This window comes from Leptodactylus fuscus, chromosome 2 (assembly GCF_031893055.1).
Source record: "Leptodactylus fuscus isolate aLepFus1 chromosome 2, aLepFus1.hap2, whole genome shotgun sequence".
Lineage (NCBI taxonomy): Eukaryota > Metazoa > Chordata > Amphibia > Anura > Leptodactylidae > Leptodactylus > Leptodactylus fuscus.
The window spans coordinates 189,947,965-189,964,517 of NC_134266.1; the positions used below are offsets into that span (position 1 = coordinate 189,947,965).

The window sequence follows — 16,553 nt, forward strand, 5'->3', positions numbered from 1 at the left end:
TTAAGAACTGCAGACAAAAAAGCACCATGTAAACCCACCCTAAACCTGTCAAGCAGTTTGTACATGCTAATTTAGTTGAAATTGTTGCAAGAAAATGTAACATACTGGAGGCACATCTCTGCAAAGCCGATAACATTCTAGTAAAGACCAATGTCTGTTGTATAGCCCAACCTAAAACCTCAATGTGTTTCATTACTTCTTTCACTTTTGCTCATATGTGAGAAAAAATACTCAGCTATAACTAAGAGTGATTTCGCTATGTGAATTTAGAAGGCTCAACTTGGACCTTGTGCTCCTCACTCAGTGGCGTGTTACTGCAACCTTTATTTTATTCATTTAGTACAATACTTTCAGAAAGTGATTATATTTAGAAATAAGAAGAAGTGTCTAAACACATTGCATGTCTGGCTTTCAAATCTTGTATTCCTACTTTCCAGGCAGTCAGACCATGTCTGTATTGTTCATAGATGTAGAGTTATACATATGCATATGCATATAAAATCTCACAGATCAAGGATATTATCATATGCCCTCGTGACAGGACCCAAACTGTCTTACTTTATGTATTTATTTTGCATTTCTCCACAATATTTCTTCCACTACACTTTAAAGAAATAATAGAGAACAAAGATTTTCTCATGCAATAATATGCAAATCAGAAAAAGTGGAAGAGTGACTTCTGGGAATTAGAATGACATGAAACCACTTGTAGCTAAAGCTGAAGACCTACATTGTAAAATATGTCTGTTTGCTAACACATCTTTATTACAGGGGGACCCTGATGAAGTGTAATCTGACAAACCAAGGGAAAAGAATATGAGAAAATAATATGTGCCAAATACACCGACCTGCATGGAAAAAGTAATTTTGAATAGTGCCTAGTTTATTTTTTGTATCAACCATGATACTGCCTTCTGTTCTTATGTGGTTCTCAGCAAAAGGTTTCACCGACCCCTACAGTCATGTAATGGAAAACCACAGCACACACTTCCTTTTAGATGCTTGAGGCCTACCTCCAGATAAAAAAACTTTTCATAAATGAATAGTGCATGTGAATATAAGAAACTTTGTATATTTCTTATTAAGGAAATCTGTTTCCTTCAGTACTTAAAGGGGTTGTCCCATCACAAGGATCCTATCTATACTGCTTATTAATGTGAATGTAAGACTTTTCCTAAATACATTGCTTCAGCAAAACTGCTTTGTTTGTCCACTATCTTACTTTATTCATTTTTTTTTACACATCCCTTGACTTATCTGGTCTTAAGTCAAGTGATGTATCTGCCTGCTCTCAGGGGGGAGGGAGGAGGGGCTAAGTGCATGGGAGCGAGCTTGGAGAGGGGGGGGGGGGGTAGTGTACCCTTTGGGGGGAAGGGGCCAGAAATACAGACCCGGCATCTGCTGTAATAGAGAGGCGGATGCCGGGGAGGGTTAGACGCCAGCACAGGTGCCTGCAACATCGCTATGCTCCTGCCCTGCATGAAGCCAGCAGGAGCGATGCTGCTATTCCAGGGAAGGGGGGGGCGCGGAGGAGCGGAATAACAGCATCGCTCCTGCTGGCTTCATGCAGGGCAGGAGCATAGCGATGCTGCAGGCACCTGTGCCGGCGTCTAACCCTCCCCGGCATCCGCCTCGCTATTACAGCGGATGCCGGGTCTGTATTCGCATTGTGAAGGCTAGACTGGTCTCACCATCTATGAGCGTGCATCTCGCCGCTGGCTTTGCATATGTAACCCCGCCCACCAATGAGCAGGAAGACAGAAGATTTTACAGCAACGAAGACTGGTGAGTATGCGACGTGGGAATACCCCTTTAATAAGCTGTTCTCTTGCTCCCTATTAGGGTTGAGCCGATCTTGAGATTTCAGGATCGACTTTAAAATCTGATTTCCGATCATTTTCCAGCCAATCGAGATCGTGAAATTTGCTTGATCACCGATCGGGATCCGATCTTTCCCGATCACTCAATCCTAATTGTATATTATATAGAGAGTGGGGTTGAGCTGATCTTGAGATTTCAAAATCTGATTTCCGATCATTTTCCAGCCAATCCCGATCATGAAATTTGCTCGATCGCCGATCGGGATCCGATCTTTCCCAATCCTGATTGCTCAACCCTACTTCCTATCTTCAATCTGACTGCTTGTTTACATTATATAGGTCTCCATATTCAGTCTCACTCATAAAACTCACTGGAGCAGGGAGGGGATAAGAAGAAGTGGTTATTGATTTAATCGCCTCATTCTGTGTTTTATCAGCATCTTATCTATAACTTAGCAGTGTTAGGGCCCGTTCACAGAGGCAAAGAGGGGGCGGATTATGGTGTGTAATTCACGTCATAATCCACCCCCTCACAATGGTGGTCTATGGAGACTGCCAGGCTTCTTTTTTCCGGGAGCGGCATGCTGGTGCTCACGGAAAAAGGAAGTGGGCTGCCCGTTCTTCAGTCGGATTCCGCAGCTCAGCAAGCCGCGGCATCCACCTGGCGGCAGCAACCTCTAGGGTCGGCCCATTCATTTGAGCCGACTCTGGGGGGAAAGCCGAGACCGCGAAAGTCGTGGCAGGCGGGTTTTGACCTGAGGGTGACGCGACTCACCAAAACCTGCTATACTGACCCCCGTGTGAAATAGCCCTTAAAGAAGCAAGGAACAACAGAGTGTAATAGCAGCAGTTATTTGAGTGTCTTTTCTATCCCCCCTTCTTTCTTCATAGACTAATATAGAGAAAGTAACTGCCTGTAAAGTGAAGAAAACATATTTCTTTAAGATATATACCAATGTTTCTTATTTTAAAGAGGACGTCCTCAGGGCACATGCGGTGTAATACACCGCTAGAAAGCCGACAGTGCGCTGACAGTGGCTTTCCTGTTCTGTGCCCCCGATGAAGAACTATCGGTGCTCTGTAACTCATCAGTCAGGAACGCCCCTCCTCACAGTAGCGTCTATTGCACTGTACTGTGAGAGGGGGCGTTCCTTACTGCCTAGCGATGACGCTGAGTGGTGAGGAATGCCCCTCTCCCTCCTGAGAGTACTTGTCCATATGCTCGTAGAGAAAAAAGCAGCCAATTCATTTTAATGGGGAGCGCTCGTATGCCGGCTCCCATTGAAATGAATGGGAACTGCTTCATACGTGCTGATTCTGAACGTGTTTTAACGTTCAGAATCAGTCAGCGTATCCGTAGTGTGAATGCACCCTTAGGCTGTTTCCCCAAGCGGTTAATATAGCCCTAAAATGCATGGAAACAACTAACTGGACTAAGATGATTTTATTGTGTTATGACTAGTTCTCTTTAACCCCTTCCCGACATGCGCCGTAATAGTACGGCGCATGTCGGGTGTGTAACTATGGCGACCGCCCGGGAGCCGGGCGGCCGCCATAGCCGCCTGGTGTCTACTGCTTTAAGCAGTAGACAACCGGCTCTAATGCCTCCGATCGGTCCGGGGACCGATCGGAGGCATTAACCCCTCCGGTGCCACGGTCAAAGGCCGTGCTCCAGGGCCGACGTCACATTGGCATGACAGCCGAGAGCCTTTACAAGGCTCCCAGGCTTGTCTGCAAATTCTTTCTTTTGCAAGCTTTTGTAAACTGTGTTTACCTTACAACATTGTCACATCATATGAAGCCAGCAAACAAACTCAATGGAAACAAAGAATTGTAAGTATTAAGTTTATTCTGTTGTTCTCTTGTTATTTTTAGAACTGTTTGCTTGTTTGTTCTCTTTTACTAGTCTTTTCTGTATTATAGTGCATTAAATCCTCGGGTATTAAAACTTAAGGGTACTTTGTTCTCTTTATTACTCAGGAAATGTTGTTAGTTTAAGACACTTCCCCCTTAATAAAAGAGCTTCAAGATGATTGCAAATTTGCTGCAGGTATGTAGAGATGGTGTTATTAGGAGTGCATTCGCCATCTAGTGTACAATATGGAAAAATGCACATACGTTAAGATTTAAAAATGTCCAGGATGTAAATTTTTTTCTACAGGAAAGAAATTGTTTAAAATAAGCAAATCCAAACAATACTCCCCAATGTAACCCCTGGCACAGAAGTGAAAAGAGGTGCAGGTCCAACAAAGAGGTGGAGACTATATGGGGGAGCATTTTTTTTCTAACCATACTGTACCCCAGTGCACAAAGCAAGGTCTATAAAGGCAATGTTGTGCGAGTTTGATATGGAAGAACATGACTGGACGCACAGAGCTGTGATCTCAACCCCACTGAAAACACCTTTGTGATGAGCTAGAAGAGATTGCAAGCCTGATCCCCTTATCCAATATCAGAGTCTTACCTCACATATGCTGTCCTGAATAACTGGGAAAAAATTCCCACAAAGATGCTTTAAAATCTTTCAGTAAGTATTTGCAAAAGAGAGGAAGGGATCCAACTCTATATTAATGCCTATGGATTTAGAACAGGGTGTTATAAATGCGCCTGTATGTGTAATGTGTAGGTGTCCCAATATTTTTGTCCATATAGTGTATACATGAGGACACTAGTATCATTAAAGGTTTCAGCCACATCTAAGATGTACAATACTTATCATACTGCCATGCCATCTCCATAGACAAGGATTAGAGGTACAAAGAGTTTTACTGAAAGCGTACCTGTTATTTCATTTGACTTTTGAGGATAAGATTCCTTGTGTTGTGCATATGAAGTAAAACTAAATCAATTATATTATTTATTTCTGCACTATTTAGCAGTTTTCTGTCTGCATGCCTTATCTGTAGTTTTCATTCCTCCATTCCTCTTTGAGCTGGGGGTTTTAGACTAACTACCATACACTGCACAGGGTAGACTAAAAATTTTCCAAGTTGCTAGACAAGTGGGGATAACTTCTCAGAAAAAGAACATGATATGTATGTGTCAAAAAACACCAAAATGTGTAAAAAAAAAACCACCAAAATTGTGGAATTGTGGTGTGTGTATATATATATATATATATATATATATATATATATATATATTATATTTACGCTCCAGTTAAAGTGATAAATTTGGTGTATTTTCTGACTGCTTGGTTAAGTTTACATTATCTAACCATTAGTAAATCTAGGCCACTTAGTAGAGGAGAATCTGTTCTATAACTCTCTCTCACTTACTCAGAAACAACTCCAAGAAAATGGAGGACATATATAAAGAGAAGTAGTAACCTGTACTGATGTCAGGAAACTATTTTGGTTGTGATAGAAATTTTCTAGTCAGCATCTTTCTTCTGTAGTCCCTTCTTCTGATAAGTGGGCAAGCAAGAGAAGGGTTTAGGTGGAGGGTCATGGCATCCTTCAGCCGAACAAAGTCTCTGCCTGAACCTCCTAATAAATTAAGTGCATCTTACTCCGACAAATTTCTTCATAAATCTACCCAGTAAATGCAAAAGAAGTTTGTTTATTAGTGGAAACATTGTCACCAAGAACTTTTCAGCCCTTTAAGCACCATGAGAAGATCATAGGCTCCTCTTACAGGAAACCATGGGCATAAGGAGACTGTTTTCCTACTTTCCACATTCACAGAATATAAATTCATGTAGAAAAGTAACTGCATAATATAATTTCCCAATAGCAGCCTTGATCTCTTAAATGTAGGTGCAAACCAAACATAATACACAACTAGGCTGATAAAATGGTGACATGCAAGGTGAGAACAGCACTATTTAGACTGCCATAGTACTTTCTGTACACCCTTTAACGTATGACCAGGACTAATTTTTACAGATGTGGAGCTTACCATCAGAAATATTATGGTAAACCCCTCACAATTTCCTTTACCTTGTAGAATGCTATTTTCTGCGTTATCTATATGTTAATACTTCTAGTAAAGAGAGCAATTAATGTTATAGACACAAATGAGGAAATATTTCATAATGCAATCTGACAGTGTTATGGCATATATAAGATCAGGAAGTTGAAATATTACTTGAGCCACATGCAAGTGAACTCATCGCACTTGTTAATAGACAAGCTGGCTTACATGAGGGCTCATTGTGCTTCTAAATAGACAAGAAGGTTCAAGTGAGCCCCATGGCACTTCCTCAAGTCAGCCCACAAGACGCTGCTTAGTAGACAAAGAGGCCCACATTAGACCTTATGGCATAGTCAAGAAGACTCAAGTGACTGTCCACTTTTATCTTCAATCAATGACAGTCAGCGGCAGAATGGGGCACTCAGTTATTTTTTTCATTTTGACAAAAGTAAAGTATTTCAAGTCAAACACAGCAAGACAATAATACTTACAAAGACCGCTGGAACCAGTACTAGCAATCATTGTATCTGTGTTTTCTGTCCAAAGAAGAGGTCATGACAGGAGGTTCTTTTTTTTTGTTTAATTTCAAATGAAGCAACAACTTTGAATCTTTCACTCTGTCTTATTGGATTCAGACCTGTAAGATAAGCACACTAATTTAATGACATAAAAATACAGTTATGCATTTACTAAGCCAACCACATTTATCAAGACGTATTTTAAAATAACAATCTGTGCATATCTGAAGGTAAGGCTACTGCATGCTGCATACTCAACTTTGGGAGAATGTCCCATTTGTAACGGAGAGGTGGCTGCAAAAGCACAGTTAGGGGGCGTACACACGACATTGTATTCGTGCAAAAAAAAACAAAAAAAAAACAGTTTCCCCACGGAGAGAGGAATGGGTTTTAAAACTGACCGCCAGCAAGCCGTCCCCTATCCAGTTTCTCCGAAGATGAAAACCCCTGGAGGGACAGAAGGCGCTAGTGTGAAAGACTTGACATTACAGCTGGCATTATGTTTCCATATCACTCAAATATATGTGCCGAATACATTACTGAACACAGTACAAAGGGGAGTTCACACTACCATTACTAATGTCCATTGCCGTCTTCCGCCATTGGATTAAACTTTCACAGAAATCGATCACAGACTGATTCTGGGTCCGCTATCTTCCTTCATGTTTGTTTACTTTTGTAACAGAAGATAAAGTTGTGCATGTAGGCCTTTATCTTCCCTTACAAAAGTAAACAAACATGATGGAAGATAGCTTCATGTTGTTTATATTAGTGTCAATGTTCTCTGTCACAGTTTAATGTCCGTTGATGTCATTCTATGACAAGAGAAAGCAACAGATATTAGCAACAATACTGTGAACTTCCCCTAAGACAAAAAAAAAAATTACTGAGACATAACTGCTGGTGTGGAATGTATCCAAATATTCTGTGTAGAAACAGAATGAACAGTCTAATAAACATCTCTGTATATTATCAGCTGCAATGGCCACTTTATTAGAGACACCCATCTAGTAGTGTGTTGGACCTCCTTTGTTCTTTAGAACGGCAGCAATTCTTCATGGAAGACATGGGTATAATCCATAGGAATAAGTGGGCTCCACATATGTCAAGAAAACCATCCACCTAACACCCATACTGCACTTACTCCAGCCTGAACTTCTAATGCCCTACAACAAGTCTTTATGCTATTTTCAGCAAATTTTGACCACCCCCTCCCTCCCATCAGCATAGTACACCAGAATTCAGCATTCATTTGACCAGCCAATGTTTTTCCATTGCCCAGTAATCCAATTTTTAGCTTTTTTTTTTTTGCACATTGGCATCTTGCCTGTTTCCCTTGGCAATGCCATTCAAACTTGTGGCTGCTATGCTGATGACTCATTTTCCTGCTCTCATACACATAGAGCAGACAGTGCACAAAGACACTTCCGGAGTGCACAGAAGGCTAATTTGAATGGGTTTGAAAAGTGTCGGCCGTGAGCACCGGTGAGCGTTTTATGCTCTCCGTGGTGAAACCAGTTTTTTTTTTAACCGGACACAGAGTTGGACATGCAGTACTCGGTGTCCGGTTTAAAAGTAAACGGTTACGCCGTGGAGAGCTCAAAATGCTCACCGGCACTCATGGCCGGACTCGGCATGACAGGTTTCCGTCTTCTGCCGGCAGAAGACGGAAATCTAATACAGAGTGCCGAACGCTGGTGGTATGGGTACCACGTAATGTGGTATGTGTAGATAGATGAGGTAGGTCGGTATCAGTTGTTGTTTGTAGATGAGGTACGACAGTATGAGGTGGTATGTGTATAGATGAGGTAGGTCGGCATGAGGTGGTACGTGTAGATGAGGTAGGTCGGTATGAGGTGGTAAGTGTAGATGAGGTAGGTCGGTATGAGGTGGTACGTGTAGATGAGGTAGGTCGGTATGAGGTGGTATGTGTATAGATGAGGTAGGTCGGCATGAGGTGGTACGTGTAGATGAGGTAGGTCGGTATGAGGTGGTAAGTGTAGATGAGGTAGGTCGGTATGAGGTGGTACGTGTAGATGAGGTACGACAGTATGAGGTGGTATGTGTATAGATGAGGTAGGTCGGCATGAGGTGGTACGTGTAGATGAGGTAGGTCGGTATGAGGTGGTAAGTGTAGATGAGGTAGGTCGGTATGAGGTGGTACGTGTAGATGAGGTAGGTCGGTATGAGGTGGTACGTGTAGATGAGGTAGGTCGGTATGAGGTGGTACGTGTAGATGAGGTAAGTCGGTATGAGGTGGTACGTGTAGATGAGGTAGGTCGGTATGAGATGGTACGTGTAGATGAGGTAGGTCGGTATGAGGTGGTACGTGTAGATGAGATAGGTCGGTATGAGGTGGCATCAGTAGATGAGATACATCAGTATGAGGTAGGTCGATATGAGATGGTATCTGTAGATGAGATATGTCAGCATGAGGTAGGTCGATATGAGATGGTATCTGTAGATGAGATACGTCCGTATGAGGTAGGTCGGTATGAGATGGTATCTGTAGATGAGATACGTCAGTATGAGGTAGGTCGATATGAGATGGTATCTGTAGATGAGATATGTCAGTATGAGGTAGGTCGATATGAAATGGTATCTGTAGATGAGATACGTCAGTATGAGGTAGGTTGATTTGAGGTGGTATCTCAAGGACACTGGTGATAATACCCTTTGTACGCCATTGTGAGAATTGTGAACTGTATACGCTGGGTAATAAGTAATCAGTGAAGGGACTGACAGGAGGAGACATGGCAGGAGAGTCTGCCAGTAGGGCTTCAGATAGGTAGGTGAGGGTCTGCCCGAAGATACAACACACAGCAGACTCAGGAGGGATTAGAGTAGATTGGCTTTGTCAAGGCTGCAGGTTGTCAGAAGTGACTGTGAAAGGTCCCTACAAAGGTCTCTCTCCCTTGTATAAGACTTCTTCCTGTATAACAGCATGGCAGACATGGCTCCTTATTACTGCAGCCACTGACACAAGCATACACTACAGATTCAGTACAAGACACATAGAAACACTATTAGACGTCTTATTACTGAGGTGAGTGGGGCAGCACTTGGATACTATATAGGACTGTGTATACAGGTGTCACATATACTTGTCCATTCACATACATAATACTATACACTGCTGTGAGCTGCTGAGCCCGCGCCATACGCCAACCACAGCCTGACCACATTAGCACACACACCCATTCACTTACAGTAATAGAGTACCGGAGATGTTAGATCCTAGACAGCTAAAGGACCTTTGATGATGTCATGGTCACCTGATCAATCACGTGTAGTATGGGAGGAGTCAGGGTCGAGGTTTGATTGCATGAGTGGTAAAACATGTCTGTGTACAGTCCAGTGTGTATAGCTATATTATTATGTGGGAGAGAGGCAGGAGCCCTGCAGGATGGACTGACATTATTACACACAACTCTGTGTGCCTTGCTGTATGCAGGCTGCAGGGCTGTGTGTGGGTTTATAGTATAACGTGCACACTGCAAAGGGTGTGTGTGTATATTAGTATAACCTGCAGGGCTGTGTGCGAGTGCGCCTGTGTGTATAGATATACATATTACTAGCTTCTGCCCGCGACTTGGTCTGCATGTTGTTGGCAAAATGCAAATAAATGTATATTAGCTGTTAAAAGTGGAAACCAAACAATAAATTATATGCACAAAACCTCCTAAAAATAAGAGTTCAACATGTGCAGAGTTCATACATATCACTATGGCCTACACCCACATGCACGTGTCTTCAGAAAATCACTAGAACTGCAAGGAACAAAAATCTGCTTTGAAAATGTTAAAAAAGTATCATCCTATAAAATGTAGGGATTACACACTGTGAAAAGTAAGTGAACCCCTAAACCTTTTATATTTTTTGAAAGTAGACAACCTGAAGATTATAAATGTCTCAATGGATCATTGAAAGCCACATCCACCTTCATGCAACTTTGTGACAAACACAAAACATATTTGCACCTAAAACTCATGTTCAATCTCACTTTCATATACAAAATACATTTAAAATAATAGCTTATGGTGTGTACAATGTATATATATACTATATGTACCGCAAGCATCAACTACAACAAGAGCTCAGACTCCCAAAAACATGAATACAGAAGACAAGCAGGATTTTGCAAAAGCTATACTGCATCTAGCAAACTGTGACTGTCACACCAAAATCTAACTTTTTTGAGATTGCGCAGCATACCGTATATATAAACACAACTTAATGTTTCATATATACAACCACCTTCATGCAATGTTGCAGCAAACAGAGATTGCAAGCAAAAATTGCACAAAAATTCAAATTTGCCACTAAAGTGCGACTCAAGCAATCCCTTCCTGCAAACAAAATGTACTGTCCATAAAACTGCAATATGTGAGGAGTTCATACATACCACACATGTATATATTTACAGGGGCGGGTGTTAAAGAAACGCCAAAATCGCAGAAATGCGCCATCCCATTTTGTGCATGCAAATTAAATAGGACTTTACATAAAAATATTGTTTTCCATCCCCCTATAAAAAATTTTAGCAAAAATTCATCTCTAGTGATAATATTTATTACTATTATTTTAGCGTGTAACGGACATCACTAGAGACGTATTTTACTCTAGAAAGCTCAGGTATGAACTGGACATGGATTGGGTGAAATGTAAACTTTATTCATGACTTTGTGTATGTGTTGTGTAAGTGTTTGGTGCGACTTTTTTTGGCGCTGCGACCTGGACAATGGCAAACGCCTGGGTCACAGCACCAATAAACTTCCTGGTTATGTTTAGAGGGTATTACATAAGAATACCCTACTAGTAAAGCTCAGGGGGGGAATTACATTACATTATACCTCTATGTGACAATCAGAGTGCAAAAGTATAGTATGCACTCTGATTGGGGTCACATACAGGTTGTGCACAAAGATCAGATTGCTTCTCCGTCTCTGTGCACATTCTCCACAGAAGAAAGACAGGAAGAAGAAGGTAAAGTATAATAGGGTAGGGGGTGGGCTGTGTGAATTTGGAAGGGCTAGCAGCGGGAGGAATCGCTAGGGAGACAGGGGGGGGGTGTTAGAAAGGCAGGAGAGGAGTAAGAAGGAGATAGTGTGAGAGCCTACAACTACCAGAATGCATTGCAGCAGGAAGCTACACCATGAAAACAAATGTAGAAGATGCTGGGCCTTCCCAGAGAAACCCAGAAATCACTCAAAACACTGCTAAGGGTACATGGGTGCGCTTATTAACCCATTAATAGCACTAAAAGACCTTTTTTAAATAATAAATAAATAAATAAAACCTTGCCCAGAAAATCCCTTTAAAGGAATTTTCCCATTTCAGTCTTTCACCATCTGCCTGTGTGGTAACCAGGGGCAACGGGCAATGTAGTGTTGTCACGTTTGGGCAGAGTGGGGTCCCGGTGTATCCCTGATTATCCACAACCCTTTCCACTCTTCCATTCACCCAGGTGCGATGTGCAGGATAACAGTCGACCACACAGGGTTAGGGTGAACAGGTTAAATTTACTGAAGAAACCGACAGTCTTACAGTGCTTTGCAGCAGCAGGTTCACAGTGCAATGTGACAAAGTCCAGTACAGGCACTGAAGAGTTAAGTGAGGCACCAATCACCAATCCTTATGTCGCTTAGCAGTAGTTGGGAGGACGGTTGCTATTAGCAATGTGAAGGTGTACAAATACAGTAGGAAGGTAGATGATAGGACAGGCCAGCCCTTGTGGGAGACAACGAGAACTGCGGCTTCGTAACTTGGCTCGTTACGGATAAAGACTCACGTTTGGTGATGTCGGGGTGCAGTGGCTCGGGAACCGATGAAAGGCCACTAGCAAGGCAGGAGGGTCCTTGAAGTAGTTGCCCCTCCTGGCAAACAGTATGCACAATACTTTAGGGAGGTAGGAGACCTTGGAGAGTTTCCGCAGCTCGCGGGGCTCTGTCCGGAGAGGTAGAAGGTGCAGGAGTTGATTTCAGGGGTGCAGGCACTTCAGCCCAGCTGTACCGGCGGGCTATATCTTCCAGACCCGGATTTCAGCTTGTCAGGGGTCTCGGCTGAGACCTGCAGTCTCACTGCAACTTCAGAGAAAACAAGTGTGTATAGACCTCAGGCTTGAGGCCTACACAGGAGCTAAGAGCTGGTGGCAGGTATGTCTACCTTCCCTAGACTCTAGGTCTAGACTGCAGGCCTGAGAGGAAGGAAGCTCCTCCCAGGGAGAGGACTGGATAGGGATTGGTGCTCACAACTCACATGTTTAGCAGACACAGGAAACTTAAAGTGACAGTACATAACAATACATTTATAATGCAAAGTACATCAGAACCTATATAAAAGAGATACATCTGCCTAAATACTGACAGGGGTGCCACAGAGGTGCTGGGGAGCAGTGCCCAGGAGTAAGCTACTGGCCACAGGCGCACAAGGGCCCTAACTCACTATCAGTGGCCGCTCTGGGTCACTGCACCTGCAGTGTCTGCTCCTCTCATTTCCTGTATTTCTCCTCCCTCGCCGTCCCTCCAGCTAAACGTGTCCGGGAACTCACACAACACTTCTGCAGATCAGATAATATACAGACACTTGTACAGAACGGACTCCGTGTTATCTGTGTGTTTACATAGAGAGATAACAGACTGGCCTTTATCGGCAAAATGCAATTAGATGAACAGATTGTCCTACAAGCACTGAGTAAGTGACGTCACTTGTCCTATCTCCCTAGTCTGTAGTTATAGCAAAGAATTTGAGGAATAAGGTGACATAGCAGGCAAAGAATGCAGAATTTCTAAAACAATATATTTAGGAAAAGTCTTCAATTTACATAAGCTACCAGTATAGATAGTATTATTGAGATGGGAACAACCCCTTTAAGTAGACATTATCTTTATCATTCTTTTTCACTTCTGCAATGTACAGGGAATTATTAATTAGACCATGCATGCCCTGCTAAGAATTCTGGTAAAAGAATATTTCTAATAATCCCTGTACACCACTGAAACAATTTAATTTAATAAAATAGACTAGGAGACTAATGCTGCAACCCCGTGAGATATCAAATCTGACACAGTTCCTGGTCTTGAATAAACAGACATTGGCAGATCTAGAAGAAAAATCCTGAACTTTCTTCGCACATTTTCGCTGGAGGTAAGCTACAGGAGATTAGCACACAAATTGCACCTCCGTGCAACCTTCGAGTTGTATGCAGTAATAAAATAGATTCTATAGAATTCTTCAGGGCTCTTTCTGATTTTACATAGAGTTGGCATGCTCTATTGTATGCCATATTACTGAGAGACTCTCCCATAGAAACACTACTTTTAGGCAAGAATGTTTTCATAACACGTTAACATATTAAGGTATATGGAGAGTCTTTGAATATGTAGTGAAGAACTGCAGGCAGGTACTCCCTATGCCTCTACACAGGCCTTATAGGTAAGTACTTAAAGGGAGTCTGTCAGTAGGAGGAAAATCAGTGTCAGACTAATGACAGTACCTAGTACTATTTATTTATTTCTTATTGTGCCATAAATGAATAGCATAACTGGCTGTAAATGAATAGCATAACTGGCACACGGATATAATCCGAGTGCCGCCAGTGCATCGACCGTGTTTTTGCAGTCTTATTCATTCCCCACTTAGTGGAGCTGTTTTTTCCCTGTAACATTTTTTTTTGGCTACAGCTTGCTAAATGGGGTCTTAGCCTAAAGTTGTAAAGTGTTCTAGGGGAGGGGCAGCACAGTGGCTCAGTGCAGCCTTGCAGTGCTGGAGTCCTGGGTTCAAATCCTTCCAGAGACAACATCTGCAGGGAGTTTGTATGTTCTCCCCGTGTTTGCATGGATTTCCTCCCATACTCCAAAGACATACTGATAGGGAAAAATTTATATTTTGAGCCCTATATGGAGGGCTCACAATCTACATAAAAAAAGAACAAAAATAAAAGTGTTTTAGGAGCGTGTGTTCTCCTGCTGGGACTTCCCTCTCTGCTTTAGATAGTCGACCCTAACCACTGCCAACCTCTGCCCTCCTGTTGCTTGAATGATATATCCCACTTTTTCTGCAGTTAACCAGCAAAGCTCTGGCAGTAGAAGAAACACCCTAAAGTCCCTTACAGGTAATTTTCATAAGAATAAAATCCTGGCACATCCCAGGAGACAGCTTTTTAGCAATATATGATACCATCAGAGGGCATGAAAGGAGCTCTTTAAATGGATTCTATCATTGGCTCCAGTTATTTTTAACTAAGCATATATTTGCATAGCCTTCAGAAAGGCTATTCCAGACATACCTTTTGTTTAGTAATCCTCTCAGCCGTTTTTGAATCAGCTCACTTTTATTGACATGCTAATTAACCAGCACAGAGCAGCGGGAGTTCACTGAGCACTGTCTGCTGTGTGTAAACAGGGGGAGGTGAGAGCAGGGAAGGCTATTAATGATGATGATGACTCATCAGCCTTCCCTGGCCTCTCAATGGCTGAGAGGATTACTAAACAAAAGGTATGTCTGGAATAGCCTTTCTTAAGGCTATGCAAATATATACTTAGTTAAAAATCACTAGAATCAATGATAGAATACCTTTAACCTTTTCGCTGCCAAGGGTCTCTGGAAATTTTGCACCTCCAGTAGCCAGAGCAATTTTCACAGTTTTGAGATGGACAAATCAAACCTAAATTGCAACATTAAAAAAGCATCCAACCCCCCCATACCTATATATTTTCTTAAAGTAGACACCTGCAGCATTGTCAGAATGCCACTTGGTACTGTATACGAATTATGAAAAAATGCAAATAAATGTATATTAGTTGTTAAAAGTGGAAACTAAACAAAAAATTAAATGCACCAAACCTCCTAAAAATAAGAGTTCAACATGTGCAGAGTTCATACATATCACTATGGCCTGAACCCGCATGCACGTGTCTTCAGAAAATCGCTAGAACTGGAAGGAACAAAAATCTTCTTTGAAGCTGGAAATGTTAAAAAAGTATCATCCTATAAAATGTAGGGATTACACACCATGAAAAGTAAGTGAACCCATAAACCCTATATATTTTTTGAAAGTAGACAACCTGAAGATTACAAATGTCTTAATGGGTCATCGATAGCCACATCCACCTTCATGCAACTTTGCGACCAACACAAATAATTTTTTGAAAAAATACGCTAAAACACATATTTGCACCTAAAACTCATGTTCAATCTCAGATTCATATACAAAATACATTTAAAATAATAGCTTAAGCTGTATACAATGTGTATATATACTACATGTACCGCAAGCATCAACTACAACAAGAGCTCGGACTCCCAAAAACATGAATACAGAAGACAAGCAGGATTTTGCTGTTGTTCACTAATATGTTAAAAAGCTATACTGCACCTACCAAACTGTGACTGTGATACCAAAATCTAACTTTTTTCAGAGTACACAGTATACCGTATATAAAAACACAATTTAATAGTTTATATATACAACCACCTTCATTCAACTTTGCCGCAAACAGAGATTGCTAGCAAAAATTGCGCAAAAATTCAAATTTGCCACTAAAGTGCAGCTCAAGAAATCCCTTTCTGCAAACATAATGTATTGTCCATAAAACTGCAATATGTGAGGAGTTCATACATACCACACATGTATATATTTACAGGGGCGGGTGTTAAAGAATTGCCAAAATTGCAAAAATGCGCCATCCCATTTTGTGCATGCAAATTAAATAGGACTTTACATAAAAATGTTATTTTCCATTCCCCTATAAAAATTTTAGCAATCTATACATTCATCTCTAGTGATAATCGTTATTACTATTATTTTAGCGTGTAACGGACATCACTAGAGACGTATTTTACTGTAGAAAGCTCAGGTATAGACAGGACAGGGATTGGGTGAAATGTAAACTTTATTTGCGACTTTATGTATATGTTGTGTAAGTGTTTGGTGCAACTTTTTTTTGGGGGGGGGCTGCGACCTGGACAATGGTAAACGTCTGGGTCACAGCGCCAATAAACTTCCTGGTTATGTTCAGGAGGTATAACATAAGAATACCCCACTAGTAAAGCTCAGGGGGGAATTACATTATAACTGTATGTGACAATCAGAGACAAATGTATAGTATACGCTCTGATTGGCAGGAGAAGGGTTAATAGGGACAATAGAGTCCCTGCCACCCCCCTCCTGCTGTCACATACAAGTTATGCAGAGAGTCTGATCATTTCTCTGTCTCTCTCTCTGCTGAACCGCTCCGTGTCCCTTTCCCTTTCCTGTTATAGATCGCAAATTGCTTGCTTAGACAGGAGGGGGGGGTCA

The 16,553-nt window shown here is 41.7% G+C and overlaps 1 protein-coding gene across 1 annotated transcript in view; it reads right to left on the bottom strand.

Annotated features, from left to right (window-relative positions):
* Nucleotides 1-9,514, bottom strand: part of UBAC2 (UBA domain containing 2) — a 111,060-nt gene extending 101,546 nt beyond the window's left edge. Inside the window, exons 1-2 of the mRNA XM_075265365.1 lie at nt 9,463-9,514; nt 6,227-6,372 (exon numbers count right to left, since the gene is read on the bottom strand). Coding sequence (XP_075121466.1) covers nt 6,227-6,257 — 31 coding nt within the window. The 5' untranslated portion in view covers nt 6,258-6,372; nt 9,463-9,514. The remainder of the gene's footprint in view (nt 1-6,226; nt 6,373-9,462) is intronic.
* Nucleotides 9,515-16,553: the final 7,039 nt, after the last annotated feature.